The following is a 22529-nucleotide window of genomic DNA, read 5'->3' as shown; positions in this document are numbered from 1 at the left end:
TGAAAAAGGAAAGGCTTTTGTGGGGTTTGAGTATGAATAAAGTTTAAAAGGCAGAATGACACATGTCAGAAATGAACCATTTATTCTAGGGAATGACAGGGTTCACCTAAGTTGATGAATAGAAGGTTATGTAAAGCATTGATTGGCAGCCTCAGCTTGGACTTGATCTGTGGGTAGAGGGGAGCAATTAGGGCTCTTCAAGGCCAGGAAATACCTAACAGACTGGTTGTAAAAAGAGGAGCAATTTGCTAATTTAGCAATCCTGGCAAGCAAGTGCCAGTATACATCAGATTTTAGGTTCTGGGAAAACAGTGAAAGAAAAAAAAATCTGAATCTAATAAAAATGTGTGGGATGATCTAAGGCTAGGGCCACGAAGATCTTTTCAGAAGTATGAGCAATAAAACATGTATGAAATAGTCTAGATACAGCTGGTTAACACAGGATCAAAGTGGGGTATATTTTGCAATGAGAGACATTGCAAAAGATGTATCAACAAGATATCGCGAGTAGGTTGTGGACTATAAAAAGCGTGAGTGGGTGGCAGGGAGAGCTTCCTGGCATATGATTCAAGTTTTCAGCTTGCTTATGAAGACTTCCACTTTCATTTATCGTGGATAACAAGTACTGGAGTTATCCTTCCACGTAAAATATGAAAAAAACACAAAATATGTGAAACAGCAGATTCATACAGTGTGTTCATTTTCATGAAATACTTTTGAGGCACTGGGTACCAGTCAGTGAAGGACAGTGATCCCCAAGAGGAAACACGTGAAGTGAGCCCTGTGATTGACTCAGACACCTGCCTTGAGAGAACGTCTCACTGTGGCATACAGAGGGGCAACCCACGTGGAACCTGGTGTGCATCCTCATTAAGGAGTCAGAGCTGAGAGACCAGGAGACCAAGACAGCTAAAGTCCGGAGGGGAGAGAGCTGTAGCAAAACTCCAGAGATATGCAGAGATCGGCACATGTTTGTGAGAAAAATACATGAGGCCAGCGAAAGACCTACCCGAAAGTATTAGAGGGAACAACCATCAAACCTCATACAGCAGTGGTGCCTGTTTCCAGCTGCCATAGTGGGAAACCTCATAATTCCTGGGTCAGTGGGTAGAGTACTCTAAAGTTCTGCCTCAGTGGTGGCAACAAGGTAGCCCTAGATTAAATACTGCACTGGTCCTGCTTAACAGAGTTTAATAAGTAATATCCAGGATAACTATTTCTAAATACGTTCCAGAACAGACCACAAGAATATTAATAGGAATACAAAATGTGCATCACCCAACATGGTAATATTCACTGTGTTTAGCGTCCATTCAAAAGTTTTCCTGCATGCAAACATGTAGGAGAATACAACTCTTAGTGAGGAGAAAAAAAATCAGTTGCCATTAACCCAGAAATAAAAGTGCTAGAATTAGTAGACAGGGACACTAAAAGTTACTGTAACTGTTTCAAGGACACTAAAGATAATTGTAAGTGTACTTTATTTGTTTAAAGAGATAGAGAAAAGATCAAATATATTAAGTAGAGACACGAGTGGTATTAAAAAAAAAACATAGTTCAGACATCTAGAAATGAAAATTACAATTTCTGAGAAGAAAAACATGCTGGATGGGATTAGCAGATAAGAAAAAGGCCGTGAACTTGAAGACATAGCAATAGAAGCTATCCAAAATGAAACAGAAAAAAGAGGAGTGCGTCAGAGAACTTTTGGACAACCCTAACCAGCCTAATGTATGTGTAAAGTCTGAGGAAAAGAAGAGGGCAGAGGGAAAAAACAACACTTGAAGGTGTAATGGCCAAAGTTTTTCTGAATTTGCTGAAAATTATAAACCCACAGACCCAAAATGTTTAGCAAGTTACAGAGTCAAGGAACATGAAGAAAATATACCAAGACATAGACATCTAATTGCGTTAAAACTAGTGATTAAAAACCACAAAAGCAACTTAAAATCAACCACAGGAAAAAAAGACATTACGGAAGGAGGAACAATTATAAGAATGACAGCAGACTTTTTGGTCAGAAACAATGCATGTTCAAGAATTTTTAAAACTATAGATAAGCTGGTTCTTGTTCAAGGTGGTGATGTGGAAGGATCCTGAACTCACCAACTTCCATGGATACACTGAATTTACAACTGCGTATGAAACAGTTTCCTCTGAAAGAAATCCAAAAAGTAGCAACTCCTAGTTTGAACCGCATTGGACTGAGGAAAAACAAAACAAAACCTCGCATCAAAATGGGTAGGAGAGGCTAAGACACAACCCGACAGTAAACTCCACTGCACGGCTCAGCATCTTAATCAAGAGGGAACTTTCCTCCCAGCTACCCGAGAAGCAAAGCGTTTGACCCTCTCATCTGGCGTGCCAACTTTTAGGACCTGAGACAATAGATGTCCTAGAAGAAAACAGTGGTAAGCTCCTTGATTTTTGGCAATGGTTTCTTTCATTTGACACCAAAAGCAAAGACAACAAAAGCAAAAGCAATCAAGTGGATTTCCAACACTAAACTAAAAAGCTGCACGGCCAAGGAAGCCGTTAACAAAATGAAAGGGCAACCTACAGAATTAGAGAGAATATTTACAAATCATATATCTGATAAGGGATTAAGATGTAAAATATATAAAGAATTCATCCTACTCAATAGCAGAAAATTTTAAATTTTAAAAATCCAATTTAAAAAATGGACCAAGGATCTGAATAAACATCTTACCAAAGAACATACTTAGGTGGCCAGTAAGTTCATGAAAAGGGACTTGACATCACTAACCACCAGGGAAAGGGGCATCTGAACCACAGTGAGATACTACCTAACACCAGTTAGAATGGCTGTTACCAAAAAGATGAGATAACAAATGCTGGCAAAAAAAATATGTGGGAGAAAGGGAACACTTGTGCAACGTTGGTGGGAATGTAAATTGGTGCAGCCACTATGGAAAACAGTATGGAAATTCCTCAAAAAAATAGAACTACCATATGATTCAGCAATTTCACTTCTGGGTATTTGTCTAAAGGAAACAAAAACACTAACTTGAAAATATATCTGCACCCTTGTTTTCACTGGAGCATTATTCACAATCTCCAAGCCATGGAAACAACCTAAGAATCCATTGATGAATGAATGAATAAAGAAGAGGTGATGGGGAGAGGGTGATTAAGATAGTGGAGTAGGAAGAGCCTGAGTGCTTCTCACAGGCACATCAAAATTACAACTATTTACAGAGCAACTATTGATGAGAACAGGCTAGAGACTAGCAGAAAAGATCTCCCCCAACTAAAGATAGGAAGAAGAAACCAAAGTGAGATGGATAGAAGGGGCGGAGATGTGGTATAAGCAAGGCTCACACCCCTTGTAGGCAACCCACAAACGGGGATAATCACAATGCAGAGCTTCTCCCCAAGGAGTGAAGGGTCCAAGTCCCACAACAGGCTTCCCAGCCTGGGGGTTCTGCACTGGGAAAATGAGCCCCTAGAATGCATGGCTTTGAAGGCCAGTGGGGCTTGCGTTGAGAAGGGCTATAGGAAACAGACCTCATTCTTAAAGGGCATGTGCAAAATCTCACATGCTCTGAGACCCAGTTGCAGAGCTGTTATTTGAAAGGATCCTGGGTAAAACCCACTTGCTGATATTAGAGAGCCACCCAGAGAGAAGGCAACTGGAACTCCCCCTGGGGACAGGGACACTGATGGCAACCACTCCTGGGAGCTTGTTCTACCAGAACAGTGGTGCTGACAAGCACCATACTGGAATCCTCCTTGTAGCTTGTTAGCCCTGGAGACTCACCTACCCACCAGCTGGTCAACACCAGTCCTGGGACCTGACCTTACACAGCAGCAGGCCAGCAACAGTGCTGGACCTCCAGAGACATGCAGCCAGCCACCCCAGAACCTGGACATGCACATCAGTGGTCCAGGCCCAGGCCCAGAACCCCCCTGCCATTGACAGGGACGCAATAAGAATAGGAAACTTTAATACTCCATTTACATTAGTGAGCAGATCATTCAGACAAAATCAACAAGGAAACACGCCTTAAATGACACATATAGAACATTCCATCCCAAAGCAGCAGAAAACACATTCTTTTCAAGTACACATGGAACATTCTCTGGGACAGATCACACACTAAACCAGAAAACAAGTCTCAATAAATTTTTAAAAATTGAAAGCAGGCATTTTTCAAACCACAACACTATGAGCCTAGAAATCAGCTACAAGAAAAACACTGCAAAAAAGACAAATATGTGGAGGCTAAACAATATGCTAATAGACAATCAAATGGGTCACTGAAGAAATTAAAGAAGAAATCAAAAAATAACGAGACAAATAAAAATGAAAAAATCCAAAATCTTTGGGATGTAGCAAAAGCAGTTTTAAGAGGGAGGTTAATGGCAGTATAAGCTTATCTCAGGGAACAAGAAAAAATCTCAAACAACCTAAACTTACATCTAAAGGATCTAGAAAAAGATGAACAACAACAACAAAGACTCAAAGATAGTAGAAGGAAAGAAATAATAAAGATCAGAGCAGAAATGAATGAAATGGAGATTTTTAAAAAATAGAAAAGGTCAATGAAGCTAATAGCTAGTTCTCTGAGAAGACAAGCAAAATGGGTAAGTCTTTCGCCAGACTCACAAAGAAAAATAGAGCGGCCCCAAATAAAATCAGAAATGAAGCAGAAGTTAAAGCTGACACCACAGAAATACAAAAGATCATTAGATTACTACAAACAATTATATGTCAATAAAGTGGACAACCTAGAATGAATGGATAGAATCCTATATAGATACAATCTCCCAAGACCGAATCAGAAAGAAATGGAAAATATGAACATAAAAATACCAGTAATGAAATTGAATCAGTAATAAAACAAACAAACAAACTTCCCCAAAAACAAAAAAAAAGTCCAGGACTAGACAGCTTCACAGGTGAATTCCATCAAACATTTCAAGAAGAGGTAGCACCTATCCTCAAACTATTCCAACAAACTGAAGAGGAAGAAACATGTTCAAATACAGTTTACAAGGCAAGCATCTGCCTGATATCAAAACCAGACAAAGACACCACAGAAAAGGAAAATTACAGGCCAGTAACACTAATGACCATAGATGTAAAAATCCTCAACAAAATATTAGCAAACCAAATTCAACAGTGTATTAAAATGATCATACAGCATGATCAAGTGGATTTTAACCCAAGGATACAAGGATAGTTCAATATCTGCAAATCAATCAATATGATACACTATGTTAGCAAACTGAAGAATAAAAATCATGATCATCTCAATAGAGGGAGAAAAAGGTTTTGACAAAATTCAACATCCATTTATGGTAAGAACTTTGCAAAAAGTAGTCATAGAAGGAACATACCTCAACATAAAGGCCATGTGTGACAAGCCCACAGCTAACATTATACTCAACAGTGAAAAGCTGAGATCTTTTCAAAAATTTTGACACATTGAAATTGTTGTTAGTTCCAGTTATTACCAGAGAGAACCACTAGGGGTCAGAGAAATCCCCTGTCCAGGATTCACTTGTGTCCTGTCTATACAGCAGACACCCCATTGCCCCTGAAAAGCACTCAGTCTCGTGGCCCATATTCTCTAGATTTATCTAAGAGCACATTTGTTTCTTCTGCGAGCTCACAGAGTTGACTAATGCCCTTTACGGCTTCAGTTGAATTTTGCAAGTTTTTGATTCACTCAGGTTGTTTAAATGTCTTTCTATCTGGCTAGAAAAGTACCTCGGTTTCATTCCATTGGATCCCTCATATCAAAATGTAATGCTTTCATAAGTTCTCTGAAGCTTGATGGAATTCAACATTGTTTTCATACTGTGTGAATCTAACAGGGCCAAAAACCAAGAGAGGTAAAAATAACATCCAAAAGCCAGACTTTTATAACCACGTTCTTTATATACTGTACATTTTTTTCCCTCTTAGAATGGCTTTTCATTGACTAAATTTGTTTTAGTTATTTGTGTTCATTAGTTTTGTGCATGTGTGTGTGTGTGCGCGCACGCATGTGTATGTTTTGGCCAAAATGCTGTTAGCCAAAGCAATCCTTTAACTGGTCCATGTAGCCTAAAATGCACAATTTTTTTTAAAGTATTTGCTTTCTAGTAACAAAGGCCATCTTCTACTTTCCCCATCACAGATATGCAATCAGCCCATTTTTCTAAGCCCCATTTCCTTTCAGTGGAAATTGATATTAGAGACCAAACTGTGAGCACTAGAAGTGCTTATTTGACTTTGTGCTCCTAGGACGATGTGACCTATAGGCCATTTTGGTGGATAGAGATGGAAAAAAAATATCTATTTACCCATTTATCTATCTATCTGCACATATGTATAGACACACATATGTAATAGGTTCACAGCAATTTTCAATTTAGTCCTAATATTACCCACAACCATATTTAAATTCTTAACGTTATATTCAAGCTATAACTGTATCTTCTTTTGTTTTATAATAAGTGACTCGTACAGTTGTCACTCTGAAGCTCTTGATGCAAAGCTAATAGAATCACTGATTTATTTTACTTGCCAATACAAGAAACAGATCCAAAATAGTGATACCAGTGTTAATAGTAATTATTAAACTCTTAGATGAAATTCAAGTTTCTGTTTGTTCTTGCCTTTGTCCTTAGAGTGAGCCAAAGGATATAGAGTGAAATTTCTTTGGTCTAGAGAGCTCTGAAGTAACTTTCTCTGTTAGTGAAGTTCTGTCCAAATGTTTCCATTCATTTTCAGTTTACAGGGGTCAGCATTTGACAGTTCTGAGTTATTCCTGTTTTAGTTTCTGCTGTCTACTTTGGGCTGTATTCAGCCACTGGCAAAAGGATAAGTCAGTTTCATCGCTTCACATCATGACAGTAAATAGAAAAACCTCAGCAGTTCCACCTTCTGTGTACTGAACAGGAATTTCATTTAGTCGCTGTCTGGCTCACCTACAATGGCTCCGTGCACAGCTATATGTGTGAGATTTATGTCTGCGCATTCTGGCTAAATGCAGACAAACACATTCTGACTTCTCCTATTCAATTCTCTTAATGTGTTTAGAATCTACAGTTTCACGTCTCCAATTAAATTTTTATTGTACTAAATTCTATCCTAGTATGAGATCTTTTTAGTGATCTTTTTCCCCCACCCCCCATCAGCTTCAAAAATTTCTTTTCTCTATTCTATTGTCATATCAAAATACAGGTCTAAATAATTATTTAGTTTTACAGTACGTGTAAACCAGGATAATTTTCCGTGTTGCTGTTTTCTAAACACAGCACCAGCTATTCAGACATCTTAACCTTCAGGGAAAAAGACTTTTTTTTATTATATTAGAACATATTAGAATGGCCTATGGTTGGCAAAGGAGAATACACATCAATGCAGGTTTTTCAGATTTTGTCAGAAATATTCTTTTAGCTCAGAAGCTCATAATTGTGACCTTATTTCTCTACACATAACATTCTTCTATTATCAATATTAGGTGCAAACAGCTCAGTTGCTTCCCAAATCTTCAGCTGCTTTTGGATAAATACAACCAAGTAAGATATAATTCCGTTCTAGAGTCGAAGAATGATTTTGAATGTTATACATTACACTTTAAAGCTTGATCCACAGGAGACTTCTGATTCTGCTTCTGATGTCGCATGATCGATCCATTGGTGGCAGACGCAGGGAAGCCTTGGTGAAGGGAATTGCAGGGAAGGACGAGCCTCTCACGGGTGGGCAGCCAGCCGTGCAGCCCGCATTCCCCGGGCCAGGCGCCGAGCTGGGTGCCGGGGAACTCCTGCGGGTGAGCAGGACAGAGCCAAGCTTTTAGTGACCTGCACGCTGGCAGCCAGACTGGAATCTGGAAGAGCCCCAGATAAAAAATAAACAAATCACTCGGCCCTACCGTGGCCCCCTTATCCCCAGAATTGGTGCTGAGAAAGCGGCAGAAGGGTAGCCCTGGGAAGCACATAGGCTTTCTCGAACTTTCCCAGCATGGTTGATGCCAGGGCCCTGCTGGCGTAGAAGCCAGCCGCGAACGGATGCTGACTCTGTGCTCCAGCCCCCTTCCAGCCCCAGTGCTGACAAGATCAAACACTTGGGCCCCTTGACGGTGATGGCCCAGAAGTTTGAGGCTTGGGCTGCCCAGAGGGGAGCTCGGTCTAATTCCTGCTCAGCTGACTCTCCGTGGGCTCCTAACTGTCAGCCCCATGAAGTAAACACAAGACAGGAAAATGCTTGCTCTCTCTGGGAAAGAGAAAAAAAAATAACCTTTAGATTTCAGGAGAAACAATTTCTGGAAGACCCTCGTTTTGCAATTGTAGCACATTTCCTTTAACTTTAGCCCCAGGCTTACATTGCATTTACCTCCAGTCTTTGATCCTTATCTTTGATGCAGAAATCCAACTCCTTACATGAAACAAAAATGTCCTACGCCTGAAATTCCCAACTTGGCATTCATTGGCATCTGCATGAATGGGACTCCCACAGATCTACCACAGATACGTTGTTTAAGAAAATACTTAAATGCAAATGTTAAATTTCCCCCCTCCTATTATGCTATCTATTTTGACCACCTTTTTGAACTAGAAGATATTTTACATAGAAGTTCCCAAATTAAAAGTAATCTTTTAAAAAAGAAATTATTAGCGTGAGAAGAGGTGGGAGGGGGTGACCATCCTCCCTTTTGGGGCTGCCCTAAAACTGAGACTTAGTTTGAATTCAAAACTGTTCCCCCTCTCACTCTAAGCTGCAGTCTTTGGAAAATTAAACCGGTTATGTCTGTTTTGTTGTTTATAAAGTTCTCTTTAGCTCCAGAGATAACGTTTCTTCTTGTGTCTAAGCCTATCCAAATAAACTAATAATTTTAAGCAACTTTAATTCATAAAACTTCAGGACCATACAGATCCCTCCTCTCTTCTTGTTTCTTTCCAAATTCACACATTTGTTTCAAAACAAAAGGTTAAAATATTAAGCTTTTATATGTCTACAAGCAAACTGCTTTCAATTAAATATCTGTAACTGTTTTATGCTAGTTATTCCAAACAAGCAATTATTTTTAGGACTATGAGGTTTCTAAGCATTTTTTTTAACTCAACTGATGGTAGATATTCATGAATCTTAGCCCTCCAGTGTTTTGCTCCTTTGGAGCACAGGTTCCTAAATTCTCACCAGGAAGGAAAGAGTCCTATGGATTGGCACTCAGCCCTTTCTGCTCTCTTTCCGGTGTGCAGAGGTTAGGAGATGAACTCGTTCCAGAGTTCCTCGGGTCCGGGAGGGAATTTAGCAAGTTAGCTTATAACCGACTGCACTCCAAAGAGCTTTGAAAGGCCTACTGAGGTGAAAGCCATACTTCTGCTATTTTTGCTGCTTCTGCTAGTCAGCACAGTCCTGCAGGTGTTGGCTTTTTTCTGTGGGAGGAAAAAGGATCACTTTTAAATCAAGGTCGAGTCTCTGGATATTACAGGGAATTGGACATTGTAAGATTTGAAATTATATAGACTGCGAACATATTTGTAACTTTGGGATTTTTGATTACTACTGTGCAATCACAAAAATGGCAGGACAGCCTCAGTTTTCACCCAGGAGCAAGGGAAGCACTCCCTACTCTGAATAATTTCTAAAGAGACAATAGTGAGCTACATACAGATGGGGTCTAATGACATCTCCTTGAGTCCTGCTTGCTCACTGCTCATAGAGACTTAACCGGGGGGGGGGGTCAATTTTCAGTTGCTCTAGTGTTTGGTCTTTAACAGTAAAGCCAAATGTTGTCGTGATATTTGAAAAGTATTTCTATGGACAAAAATGTACACTTTCAATCCCAAAACATTCCACCTATGTCTCCATTTGCTATGTAGTTGGCGGGGAGGGTCTCTGAGGTCAGTTTTGTACTCAGAAAAGGGACAGTTAGGATCTGCTTTTGTTTATAAATTAATTGCTATTTTAGTAAAGTTACAAATCCACAAATCAGGCTCCCCATCACCTTTTAGATTCAGTATTGTTTCATTTTATTTATAAATCTAATAAAATTTAACAGTCACTGTAAGGGGTTTTTATTATTCACTTACTTTAATTATCTTAAACATTTTAAGTGACTTTTATAAATTTAATTTATGTGATTTGCTTTTCAAGTACTTCAACTATGTACAAGACTGTGAAATTCTTTTTTTTTTAATTTTATTGAGTTATAATAAGTTTACAATGTGTCAATTTCTGGTGTAGAGCACAATTTTTCAGTCATACATGAATATACATATATTCATTTTCACATTCTTTTTCACATGAGCTACCACAAGATCTTCTATATATTTCCCTATGCTATGAGTATAAACTTGTTTATCTATTCTGTATATACCTGTCAGTATCTATCAATTTCAAACTCCCAAGACTATGAACTTCTTACAGTAAATTCGACTAAAGTTTGTATCCCTTTCAAGTAAAACTTGTAAGTCCCAATCAACTATTTGATTTTACACTTTAAGTTGGAATCACAAAACTAATTTTTGATATTCTAATGTGCTAAATTCAGAATATTTTATGTACTTATTGCAATATATCCAAATTATTCTTAAACGTATCACACATTTTTATAGTATTAAAGTATTATTATAATATTACTGCTTTAAAGTATAAAGTACATATTAATATATAAATACTTTAAAAGATATTTAGTCACATAAGAAAGCAAGGCATTCTGAACAGAGATTCACATATCTGAGAATGCATATCTACTAGAGTGATATTCTTGAAAACCGTGATTTTTAATGTTTCCATCATATGATGTCATATTCTTGCACCAGAATTTAGCTTGCCCACCCCTATTGGTTTGCTTCACTTTCTGCCTGGAGTCAGACTGCGATTAACACTGTGGACACACTGCTTTGTGTTTCTGAATGTTTCCTCAGCAGAGGCACACGGAAAACTATAGCTGTTTTTCAGAACTCTTGATAAATATTTCCTGATTGCCTATCCAAAAGCTTGTCTCCAGTCTGCATTCGATGAATACTGTATTATAGCCATTATCTCACCATATCCTCAGCAGCACTGAGTATAATCTTTTACGATCACCACCACCAACATCATCATCGGTATCACCTCTGCCAGTCTGCACGTGGGCAAATGAAATCTCACTATTTGGGGTTCACTTACTTCATCGCCAGTGCAGTTGAACGTGCTTTGCGTGATCATTGTGCGTTGAGCTTTCAGGGTGTTCCTCGCCCTTTTGGTCAGCGGGATGCCAGCGGCTGGGGCGGACCGCCCGAAGGCCAGACCCTGGTGGAGCCGCCACCCTCCAGGGCCCCACGGCCAGGGGGCGCTGCGACCCCAAGTCCCCCGCCCCGTCCGGTCTGGGTTGGGCTGGGCTGGGCTGGGCTGGCCTGGCGGGGCGGCGAGGGTGGAGGCGCGGGCGGGGAGCAAAGGTTGGCTTCTCCGCGCACCGACCTCAGCCGGAGGGCCCGCGGCGTCATGACGGTGGGAGCCAGGCTCCGAAGCCAGGCGGCGAGCAGCCTCCGGCGCTGCGGGCCCCTCGCCCGCGGGCGAGGGCGGACAGAGGGGGACGAGGAGGCGACTGCTATCCTGGAACATCTGGAGAGCGGGGCGGAGGCGGCGGAGACCGGGAAGCGGGCGCCGCGCCCGGGGGCCCGGGCCGCGCGGAGGGTGCACCTCGCCGTCCTGCCCGAGCGCTACGAGCCGTTGGAGGAGTCGGCGCCGGGCGAGAAGCCCAAGAAGAGGTACCGGCAGAAGCTGAAGAAGTACGGCAAGGTAGGAGCTCCCCACTGCCCCTGGGGATCAGGGAACGCGCGGCGCCCTCCCGGGACCTGGAGCCGGGTCCCCACGGTCTGTCTCAGTCTCTCCGCGCTGCCTTGCGCCCCTGCGGCCCCCCACGCCCACCCCCTCGCCGGGTGGCATACTCCTAGAGCCCCGAAACTGTTCACTCTGTCAGCTGGGGAAGGGGGGCAAAGTAAGTTGCGGGGAGTGACAGAAACTACATCGGCTTCCCTGCGCGCCGCTCCGAACTGCTACCGCGGTGCCGGCGGGTTAGTAACTTTCCCAAGGATCGCTTATCAAGGTGGTTCTTGTTCTAGATACGTCTTACCACTCCCTTGTGTAGTTGGTGGGACGGAAATCAGTGTCTTTGTTTTACAGATGGGAATACTGAGGGATTAGTGTGGATAGGTGACTTGTAGAAGGTGACCCAGTTGGAAAGTACAGGGAATTGAAGCCCAGTTTATCTATTTCCGAGCAACATTATCCCACTAGCTGAGAAATGTTTGAATTATTCCCCCAAATATCCCCAAGGTGATCTCCAGGGCCTGGAAGCTCAACAATCGGTAAATATGCACTTGTGGAATCTACTTTTCTCCCAAGCAGCTATCTTTGTGCTCTGGGCCCGGCAAACACTGTCATTTGCATTGAGGGGTGGGGAGGAGTGGGGCAGGGGAGAGACAGACAGAGGAAGGAAGAGAGGGAGTATGAATATGGGATAAAATGGCAGTTTCCTCCTCAGAGATGGAGGCCCAAAAGCAGTTCCCAGATGCTCCTGCCCAGAAACACTTGAAGCTACTGCTGCCTCTGGTTCCTGAGGCTGGACAAGGCCACCCAGCAGAAAATCACAAAACTAATTCTGTCTTGGCCAAAGGCCAGGGGCCCCATCTGATATAGTGTCCAGTTTCTGTGTCCTCCAGTGGCCTCTTACCATAGCTGAAACTGACCAGTCTCCACACCTAGAAACTCAGGTTTATCATCTTCTGTAAAGGTATGTCAGCAGCTTTGGGAGCAGAATGCAAGCAGGCAGTGGTAAAATAGATTAATAAAAACTATGAAGTTGGGATTTTCAGGCTTAGAGTCATGCTTGGAGGAATCATCTCTCTTCCTGGTCCCAGTTGAGTACAAAAAAGCCATCTTTTGCCTCTCAGCTGGTGAGCTGTTAATGTGGAAATCTCAGCTTGGAGGCTGGCTGAGCTGAAGATGTTTTTGGGGTGCCCGCTGTGTGCCAGGCCTTGTGCTGAGACTAGAGATACAAAAATGGATACGATGCAGTCATGCCCTCGAGGAGTTTACAGCCTCTCAGGGAGATGCCGGCATATGGGGCATGACCACAGAACCTGGGTAGTTAATCTTTAGGGGTGAGGTTATAAAGTCAGGGAAGTTTTCAAATCAATGGTGGCATGAAACCTTGGTGCAGAAGGATGAGTCAAGGTTGCACAGGTTAATGACGAGGTTACTAGTTCACACGCACTAGCATGGCTATTATTAAAACAACAACAACAACATCATCTAGAAAATAATAAGTGTTGTTGAGGATGTGGAGTAATTGGAATTCTTGTGAATTGCTGGTGGAAATGTAAAATGGTGCAGCTGCTGTGGAATACAATTTGGCGGTTTCTCAAAAAAATAAACATTGAACTACTATGTGATCCAGCAATCTCACTCCTAGGTTTATGCCCAAGAGAATTGAAAATAGGGACTCAAACAAGTATAATGCATACACGTTCACAGCAGCATTATTCACAATAGCCAGAGTGGAAACCACCCAGATGTTCATCAGTTGATAAACGGATAAATGACAGGTGGTCCATACATACAATGGCATATTATTCAGCCATAAAAAGGGATGAAGTACATGCTATATTGTGGATAAAGCACAATGCTGATTGAAAGAAGCTAGACACACAAGGTCACATATCATACGTATGATTCCATTTATATAAAATATCCAGAATAGGCAAATCCAGAGAAGGTGGAAAGCAGATTGGCGGTTGCCAGGGACTGGAGGGAAGGAGAAATGCAGAGAGATTGCTTAATGTGGATGGGTTTGCCTTTAGGGGATGATGAACATATTTTGGAAGCAGATAGAAGTGGTGGTTGCACAACACTGTGAATGTGCTCAGTGCCACGGAGTTATTCACTTTACAGTGGTTAACTTTTACATGATGTAAATTTCACCACCTGAAAAAAAAGAGAGAAATTCTCCAGATCGAGAAGAGGTGGCATCCAAGGTGGACGGAGCAGCACTAGCAGAGATGAGACAGGTGAACGCTCTAGAGTGTCACACGCTAGTTCAGTAGACCAGCAGGCCAGGCAGGAGGACCCCCGTCATGTTGGAAGGAGGTGGGCGTGCCCTTCCTGCCTGCCCTTCAACTTGCTGTTTCTTGGAGGTGCCTGAGGAGGTGACCAGCTAGGCTCCAACACAGAAGATGACCTACCCCTCTTTGTTGAAAATCCCTGAGAATAGCCATGGCCTGACTAGGAATGTGGGGAAGTGACTTTCCTTGCTTTAGTACCCAGGAGAAATTTTATCTCACATGGGCCAGTGGAATAAGGAGTGGCCTGCAAATAGCGCCACGTGATTAAGGAATGGCTTTTCCTTCAAGGAAAGGTGATTAAAGTTCCTTTTTATCTTAGCCGCTCAAATCCTTCACCAAGTCCCTTCCTGCTTCTATTTACAGGAAGGTATTTGGCTTTTGTGAACGGTACTAGGATAGGCTCCCCCTCCCATTCTGCCCCGTGGCCCCAAGCAGGGTGGACCCAGGGCTGCGCTCGCTGGTCCAGCCTCTGGCTGGAGGCTCAGAGCTTGGCAGTCTGGGCACCTGGGACTCTTGGCAGTCAGTGATCCCAGCTGATTTTTGAGTCATGACAGGCATGTTCCTATGGTGCATTAGTGGCTGTGAGCGGGCTGGTTCCTGGGTGCGGGAAAGGGACTTCCGTTTGCTCTTATGAGATGCTGGGAGCTCTGATACATATTGGATGTGCCGCATCCCTGAATCCTCTCAACGACCTTGGAAGGCTGTGGATCCCCCATTTTGCAGGGAAGGAAACTGGAGTTTCAGGAAGTTAAGCTCTTTGTTCGAGGCTGCACAGCTAGAGAACAGCAGAGCCCGCAGTCAGGTGTCAAAAGCAGTTAGGGTGGAGGGAGGAGCTGGGGTGGGGGAACCAAACCCAAGACTTAGCTTATAATAAGAGATAGCCTTTCCCAGGCACCTCGAATGCCACAGGGACAGATGCAGGTCAGGAAGATTATTAAATTTTGTTAATTGGGCATCTAGGAAGAGGCTGGGAGGGGAAATACAGGGTGTGGAATAACCTGCAGCTCAAGAGGAAGAAAAAGGGAGAAGAAGGGAGTTAGGACATGGGCCCTGGAGCCAGTCTGCCAGGCTGAGCCGTGACCTTGGGCAGGGCTCTCCTCTCTCTGCCTCGGTTTCCTCTGTCACATGAGATGCTACTAGGGCTATTGTAAGGAGTAAATGAGTTAATCCACATAGAGGTCTTAGAACGCACCTGGCACGTGGCAGGTTCTGTAATTTGTTGGCTTATATCTAAGGGGTGGAGGAGAGGCCCCGTTTGACTGTTTCTTCTCTAATTGTTTTTTTTTTAATTGAAGTATAGTTGGTTTACAATGTTTCATTAATTTCTGGTGTTCAGCATAGTGATTCAGTTATGTGTGTGTGTTTATAATAATATATACCTTTATATATATATAATATATACCTTTATACATATATATTCTTTTTCATGTTCTTTTTCTATTACAAGGTATTGAATATAGTTCCCTGTGCTATACAGTGGCACCTTGTTGTTTATCTGTTTTATATATAGTAATTAGTATCTGCAAATCCCAAACTCCCACTTTATCCCTCCATACCCCCTCTTCCCCGCTGGTAACCGTAAGTCTGTTTTCTATGTCTGTGAGTCTATGTCTGTTTTGTAAATAAGTTCAAATTTGTCATTTTTTTTTAGATTCCACATATGAGTGATATCGTATGGTATTTGTCTTTCTCTGTCTGGCTTACTTCACTTAGTATGACGAACTCCCTGAACGCACCCCATCTCATCTGATTCGTTTTTAATGAGCTCTAACTCAGAGAAAAAAAAAACAAAAAAACAGCTTCTGTAGCTGACCGCCCACCTCAGCTTTGTGCCTGGGTCCTGACCAAATTTCACAACTAAAGATTTGATTTTATACTCCAGGGACAGGGGTCTTTGCTGAGAGCTAGTTCCATGCTTGAAACTGGAGGGGGCAGGGAAACCCCGACATCTTTGGGGTTAGTGGATTACCTCGGACCCCCCACAAAAGCATCACTTTCTGCATTAGTTCCTCTGTAGCAGATTACACATGGATATCATGATATAAGACAACACAGATTTAATCTCCTACAGTTCTGGAAGCCGTAAGTCCAAAGTCAGCCTCCCTGAGCTGCAGTCAGCAGGCTGTTCCCTTCTGGAGGCTCCAGCTTCCAGAGGTCCCCTCCTCCATCTGCAAGGCCACTGATATAGCATCTGCAAATCTCTTTCTCTCTGTCCCTCTGCTTCTGTCAGTGCACTGCCTCTTGCCTGACTCCTCCTGTATCCCTTTTTTAAGGATGGTTGTCCTTATTGGGTTCCTTATAAAGATATAAGAATCCTTAAAAGGATTGGGCCCCCTCCAGATAATCCATGAGAGTTTCCCCATTTCAAAACCCTTAATTAAATCACTTCTGCAAAGTTCCTTTTGCCATATAAGGTAACAGATTCATAGATTCTGGGGATTAGGGTGTGGGCATCTTGGCGTGAGGACATTATTCAGCCTGCCACACTGTCCCGTGCTCCGCTAGACCCCTCTGCTGCTCTGAGAGATTATTTGGGTTGAAAGCTCTACTCAGATCAAAGATTTCCAAATCTCCTCCCTCTAATGACACTGAAATAGTCGATATTTTACATTTCTTTGCATCACATTTCTCAAATCTGTGTTTTGATTGTGTTCTACCTAATGACCTATTTTAGTAGGTTTTTTTTCTCAACTGCAAAGATGAGGGAACAAGCAGTTTTTAAAAATAGCAGGCGGGGGGCGGGTACAGCTCAAGTGGTAGAGCGCGTGCTTAGCATGCATGAGGTCCTGGGTTCAATCCCCAGTATCAACTCTAAAAGTAAGTAAATAGATAAACCTAATTACCCCCCAAATATGAAATAAATAAATAAAATAACATTAAAAAAAAATAGCAGGCAGCATAAAATGAATATGCAAACACCCAAAATGTCAAGTTGAATGCAGGGCCATCCATGATGCTAGGGGCATGGCTTATAAAGAATGCTCTTGATTTTTATATTGGCTCCCAGAAAACAATTTTTCTTGTTGTTATTTTTTCAAATAGGCAAGTAAAATTCTCCCACTGAATTTTATTACACTTCTTTAGAGATGTATCTTAGCAACACCAGCCCCCACCCAGTGACACACACCCTAATGTCTCATTGAGAAGTAGACCAGGCAGTGTCTCGAACATGAGTATGTAAAGAAGCAATCAGGGTTACCTTTCTCCCCCAGAACTCCTCATTTGGCCTGAAAGCAACCCAAGGAAACCTTTCTGGGTACAGGGGATACAGTGCTGAGGACAACCTTATTCCATCATTCTGAGGACTGTGAAAGCTGAAGTAAGTGAGCCAGAAATCATAAGAAAAGACAGTCTTAAGAAACTTTCCTGAACAGATAACAACATATCTTAGATTTCAAAATGACCACCCCAACCTAAAGTATTATAGAATAAAATTAGGTTATTTTTCAACTAAGACAGCTGACGTGTGAAAGCACTTAGACTGCCTGTACTGGGTGCCAGGCACAGTTCTAAGCGCTTTCCTTGCATAAACCCATCTAAGCCTCTTCACCCGATCAGGTGGTAACTAAATATTCCCATTTTATAGAAGAAGAAACTGAGGCCAAGGAAAGTTTAGTAAGTGACTGGGCTGGAATTTAAGCCCAGGCTGCAAGCAGTCAATTGCGAGGGTACATACTGCCTTCATTAAAGAGGGGAAGTCTGTGTTGGGGTTCAGCACACAGGCCCTGAGATGAGATTTCTTTGGGATTGGACTTCAGCTTTGCCTCTTCCCAGCTGTGTAATCATGGATAAATTTAACTCCTTGGTGTGTCTTTCTTGTTGAAGCCTGGTAGCCAGAGACCTGCAGGAACATACTGGTAGCCAGTCCAAGTCAAGTTTATCTGTTTGTTGCAGTAAGGGAGAGTGTATCCCAGAGGAATCGTGAGGTCTCACAAAGTAGAGACCTCAAGTAGAGAGCTGAATATTTGAGGCTGAGCCAAAGATACAAATTTGGGATTTATCAGCCTACAGGAAATACTTAATGTGATTGGAATTGGATGAGACCACCTATGGAGAGATTGTAAGCCAAACTTGTTTTTAAAGAATAAAAAATAGAGAATGATATTGAAGAACTCCAACATTTTAAAGCATGGTAGAAGGGATAATCCAGTAAAGAAAGCTGAGGAGGGGCTGCATGTGAAGTAGGGGAAAACAGAGATGTGGAGTCCAAGAGGCCAAATGATTGTTTCATGAAGTATGTCCAAAGCTGCTGAGAGGTTAGGGTGTGGAGGGAGACAGAAAAGTGTCCACTGGATCAGGCAACATGGCGGTGGTGGATGTCTATGACCAAGCAGTCCTGGATGGGTTTGGGAAGGAGCCAGAGTAAGAGGAGATGAGAAGGGAGGAAGTAGAGGCAGAATGTGTGGATGGCTCTTTCCGTTGGTTTGGCATGAGGGAGAGCAGAGACCTGGGTCATGACCTAGAGAAGATGTGAAGTCAAGGGGATGCCTGAGCATATGTGTAAGCTAATGGAAAGGATCCAATGGGGAGGAAGAGGATGATGAAGTTGGAGAATGGAAATCTGAGGGCAAAGTGAGAGAGAGTACCAACAGCAAGGGTCAAGGGAATGACTTTGGGGGGGAAAAGGCCATTTTCTCCACTGGAATATGGGCAAGGTTGGAGGAGAAGCTGGGGCAGGTGTAGACAGACTTCCGAGTCTTTCAGTGAAAGACAAAGTGGGATCATCAAATGAAGGTATGGACACTGCATTTGCCTGTGTGCCCTGGGGGCAGGGAGGCTCGTGGAGAAAGAAGAAAGTAAGAAATAATGTCTGGGGGAGAGAGAGAAAGTCAGCCTGCTAGACCGACAGGGGACGCTTGCCGGGCAGCGTCGGACGTCAGTGTGAGGTTTGTGATCATGATCAGGGGTCTTAAGTGGTAACTGGAGTTGAAAAAGTTAGAGGGCGGAGAGACAAAGTGTGTGATGAGGCCCAGTCACCTATATGGATGCTGATGTCATGGAGGATGGTGACTAAAGTTGGGGATGGGGAGAGAAAGGGGGAGGGGCAACAGCACAGTCAACGTTAGTCGATGGTGGTGGTCTTAATTTTTCTGTGGCGGCTCCACTTGAATCCTTTGGATGCCCTCAGTCTAGCACCAGACCTTGAGGAGAAGGAGAAGGAGTGGATACCAACAAAGCGAGGCCCAGCCTTTATTTTCAAGGAGTTTAGAGTTGTACCTGGAACCTGAGACTTCCCCAGATGCAGCAATGAGAGGGCAGTGGAAGACTTTAAAGAGCCAGATGTGGGTCAGACAGGAGAGTGCCCTGGAGGTAAAGGGAGGACTGATCAGATCAGGTGAATGAAGGAGAACTTGACCTAGACTTCAGACGATCCAGTAACTTAGAGTGGACTTTGGTTAAAAAAATACAACAAAACAGGTCTGGTTTTCGAACTAGCAGCTTCACTGATGTTTCCAGGAGGATTTCTGGATTATCTGGAACTAAGTGGGGCTTGAAAGCCCTTTTCAAGGTGCTGATGTCTGTTCTGAGCCCCCGCGTGTTCTCGAGAAGGGATTGGGTGTGGGACAGCAGAGATGTGGGAGAATGCTAACTTGCTAATTTGCCCTGGGAAAATGAGGCGAAACGATTCTTTACGTATGTCCCCATTGTACATGAAAGATGACAGAGCTGCCTCTCCTAACCCGTTGCTTTTCTCTTCTGTTCCTAAAAATAGAATGTTGGGAAGGTTCTCACCAAAGGATGCCGCTACATCGTCATTGGCCTGCAGGGATTCGCCGCCGCCTACTCTGCCCCATTCGGAGTGGCCACCAGCGTGGTGTCCTTTGTCCGCTAGTGGGAGCTGCCTGGGCTCCCACAGGAAGGGATGGACGCCTGTGTTCTGGGAACAGTATGAATCCAGGAACATTTCAGACCTGAACCCACAAAATACTCTGGAGGAAAAAAAACGTCTTGGTCGAATTGGATGAGTGTTATGAATGAGTCATCCCTGCCCATCTGCTGAGCACTTCATGTCTCTTGGACACAGGTGGCCCTGATGGACAATCCCGCAGAGAATTAGGCTGAGGTCAGGTTTGGGATTAGAATTAATTTGCTAAAACCGGAGCTTCCCGTGAAGGTGACAGGGGGGTGGTGTGGAGGCAAACACTTGACAGAAGCCAGCGGTCTGGGTGGGCAGCAGAGTGGTGATTAGGGATGGGGCAGGGGGTGGGGGCTTTTGATCTGGAGTGAGATGATTTACGCTATTCTGGAAAGCTCGCAGGCTGACAGGGCTCTCAGCCCCCGGCTGCCTCGATCCTGAGGGCACCAAAGGAACTGCTTGTTTCTGAAGTCATCTCCTTCCTGCACCCCTTTGCCCCCCGGAGTTTAATTACAGCCTTGAGAAGAAGGAAGGAAGAAAAATCTCTTTGAAGGCTACGATGCTTTGAAAACTGTTGATGACATGTCATGACTGTTGAAACTAGATGAAGGCTTGTCATTTTCCTCACCCTTCCCTGACATGAACATGCAGGTAGTGATGAGAGAAGGAGGAAGAGCAAGTTCAGGTTGTTTGAGGGAGGGACTGCTCCTGAGGGCTGCTGTGACCAGTCCAGCCCAGTCCAGCCCAGTCCGGTCCAGCCAGACTCACCTGCAGGCAGATGACTGGCTGAGGTCAGGTTGTGGGTCCCCATGACTCAGCTTCCTGGTACCATCAGCTCCCTCATCCTCTACACCCAGCTGGATGAAGGGAGCCCTGACTTGGGAGAGAGGGAGACACTACACCTGGAATTGACAGTGCACGATTTAGAGAAAGAACTGGAAAGTAGGAGACAGGTACGAAGGAAGCAGAAGAAGGATGTTGGATGAGAGAAGGGGACGTACAGGAACCAGGCCTGGGTTATCCATGCTGGAAAACCTTAGGCTCTGGGTGGAGCCAGGGGAGGCCAGAGGCACCATGTCGGTGCTTCCAGACCCTCAGAGGCCTGTGAGCTCACACTGGCTGCCTTTGTAGCAGCCTGCCCCCTCTGTACTGCCAGCTTGACGTCATCTCAACTGGGTTCAGTTAGAGTGGGCCAGGATCCTGTCCTGACACTCCTGGAGGGTGACCTGTGGACTGCCATTGGACCATTGGACAGAGAGGTGCCCGAGGCCAGCCCCCACGACAGGCCACTGTTCTGACCTGGTTTCCAGAAATCCAAAATAGTTATTGCTGACCAGTCCCCAGGGTCGGTGGCCATGCCTCTTTGTTGCCCCAAGAAGTTGCCGGGTCCCATCAAAGGAGGCTGCAGTGCTCACACTTGACCCATCAAACCCAACCAGATGGTGCTGGGAAATGGAGAAGGTGGAAAGACAGATGGACAGACGGACAGAAAGAAGAATGAGTGGAGGAGAGCGTTGTAACCGCGAAGCGAGATGAGCTTCAAGTTCTGGAGGCTCATGTGGAAGGTGAACTTGGACCCCATTCCTGCGTCATTCGTATTCGTGAGGGAAAGAGGAAACAAATGGTCTTGCTTTAGCTGAAATGATGCGAGTCGATAATGGCACATTTTCACACACGTGAGATAATTGTCACTTGCCTGGCTGCGTGGGGTGTCAGGGAAAAGAGGAGAAAAAGCAAAGTGTTTAGTGGGAAAGAGTCAGGCCTGTGCAGCCTGCTGGTCCCGGGAAAGGCAGGCAGGAGGAAGGGGCCTGTGGTGGGTTGGGGGACGCCTTCCTGGTGGCCCAGTGCCGCTGACCAGCCCCAGAGAGGCCCGTTGAGTCTCCTGGGGGACGTGGAATTGTGACCTGGGAGGGACAAGAGTGGCTGAGGACTGTCCAAGAAAGACTCCTCCCCGCCAAATTAGAGACATAACTGTAAGGCCAAGCACATGTGGCCCTAACATTTTTGAATTCTGGTTAAGAATTAACCCAGACATTTCAAAAGTCAGAACCTGGGAGCCAGATTCGTGTGCACAGAAAATGCACTTCTCTTGATTGTTGCTCAGCTGGATAGTCATTTCCCCCTGAGACAGGGCACCCGTGCTACAGGTTGATTAACTTTTTGCCTTTTCTTTCTCTGCAATTTTTAAATATATATATATATATATATCAGGGTCCACACCTTCCTAAAAATTGAGTTTTAGAACTTTCCTTTCAATGCCCGACCAAGAGGCTTCTTTTATATCTTTTTCTTGACCTATTATGTAAATAAAATCCCAATTTGTCTAGTGTTTCTGTGTGTGAAGAGTTTTTCTCCCCCTCACACGGTGGGGGACCCCTCCCTGGGGCCCCCAGGAGGAGCCCAATGCTGCCCCCGAGACCAAGGGGCGGGAGAGGGGCCCTGATTCACTGGGGACTCCACTTGGATGTCAAAGGGAGGCCGTTCTCCAGAAGCCCCAGCAGAACAAGAAGCCAGGGGCCAGGAAGCTGCATTTTCCACAAGCAGCCTAGAAGGTTCTGAAGGAGCTGTTGCTCTGCCTAAGCTGGGAAACGCTGGCCCCCAGGGG

The 22529-nt window shown here is 44.0% G+C and overlaps 1 protein-coding gene across 1 annotated transcript; it reads left to right on the top strand.

Annotated features, from left to right (window-relative positions):
• Positions 1–11308: 11308 nt before the first annotated feature.
• C23H1orf115 (chromosome 23 C1orf115 homolog) lies at positions 11309–22253 on the top strand. Its single transcript, XM_072948719.1, has 2 exons — positions 11309–11743; positions 19781–22253. The coding sequence occupies exons 1-2, from the start codon at positions 11447–11449 to the stop codon at positions 19898–19900; spliced, it is 417 nt and encodes a 138-aa protein (XP_072804820.1). The 5' UTR covers positions 11309–11446; the 3' UTR covers positions 19901–22253.
• Positions 22254–22529: the final 276 nt, after the last annotated feature.

This window comes from Vicugna pacos, chromosome 23, assembly GCF_048564905.1.
Source record: "Vicugna pacos chromosome 23, VicPac4, whole genome shotgun sequence".
NCBI lineage: Eukaryota > Metazoa > Chordata > Mammalia > Artiodactyla > Camelidae > Vicugna > Vicugna pacos.
Note: the sequence above shows the minus strand (reverse complement) of the source record. Positions and strands in the feature narration are given on the sequence as shown.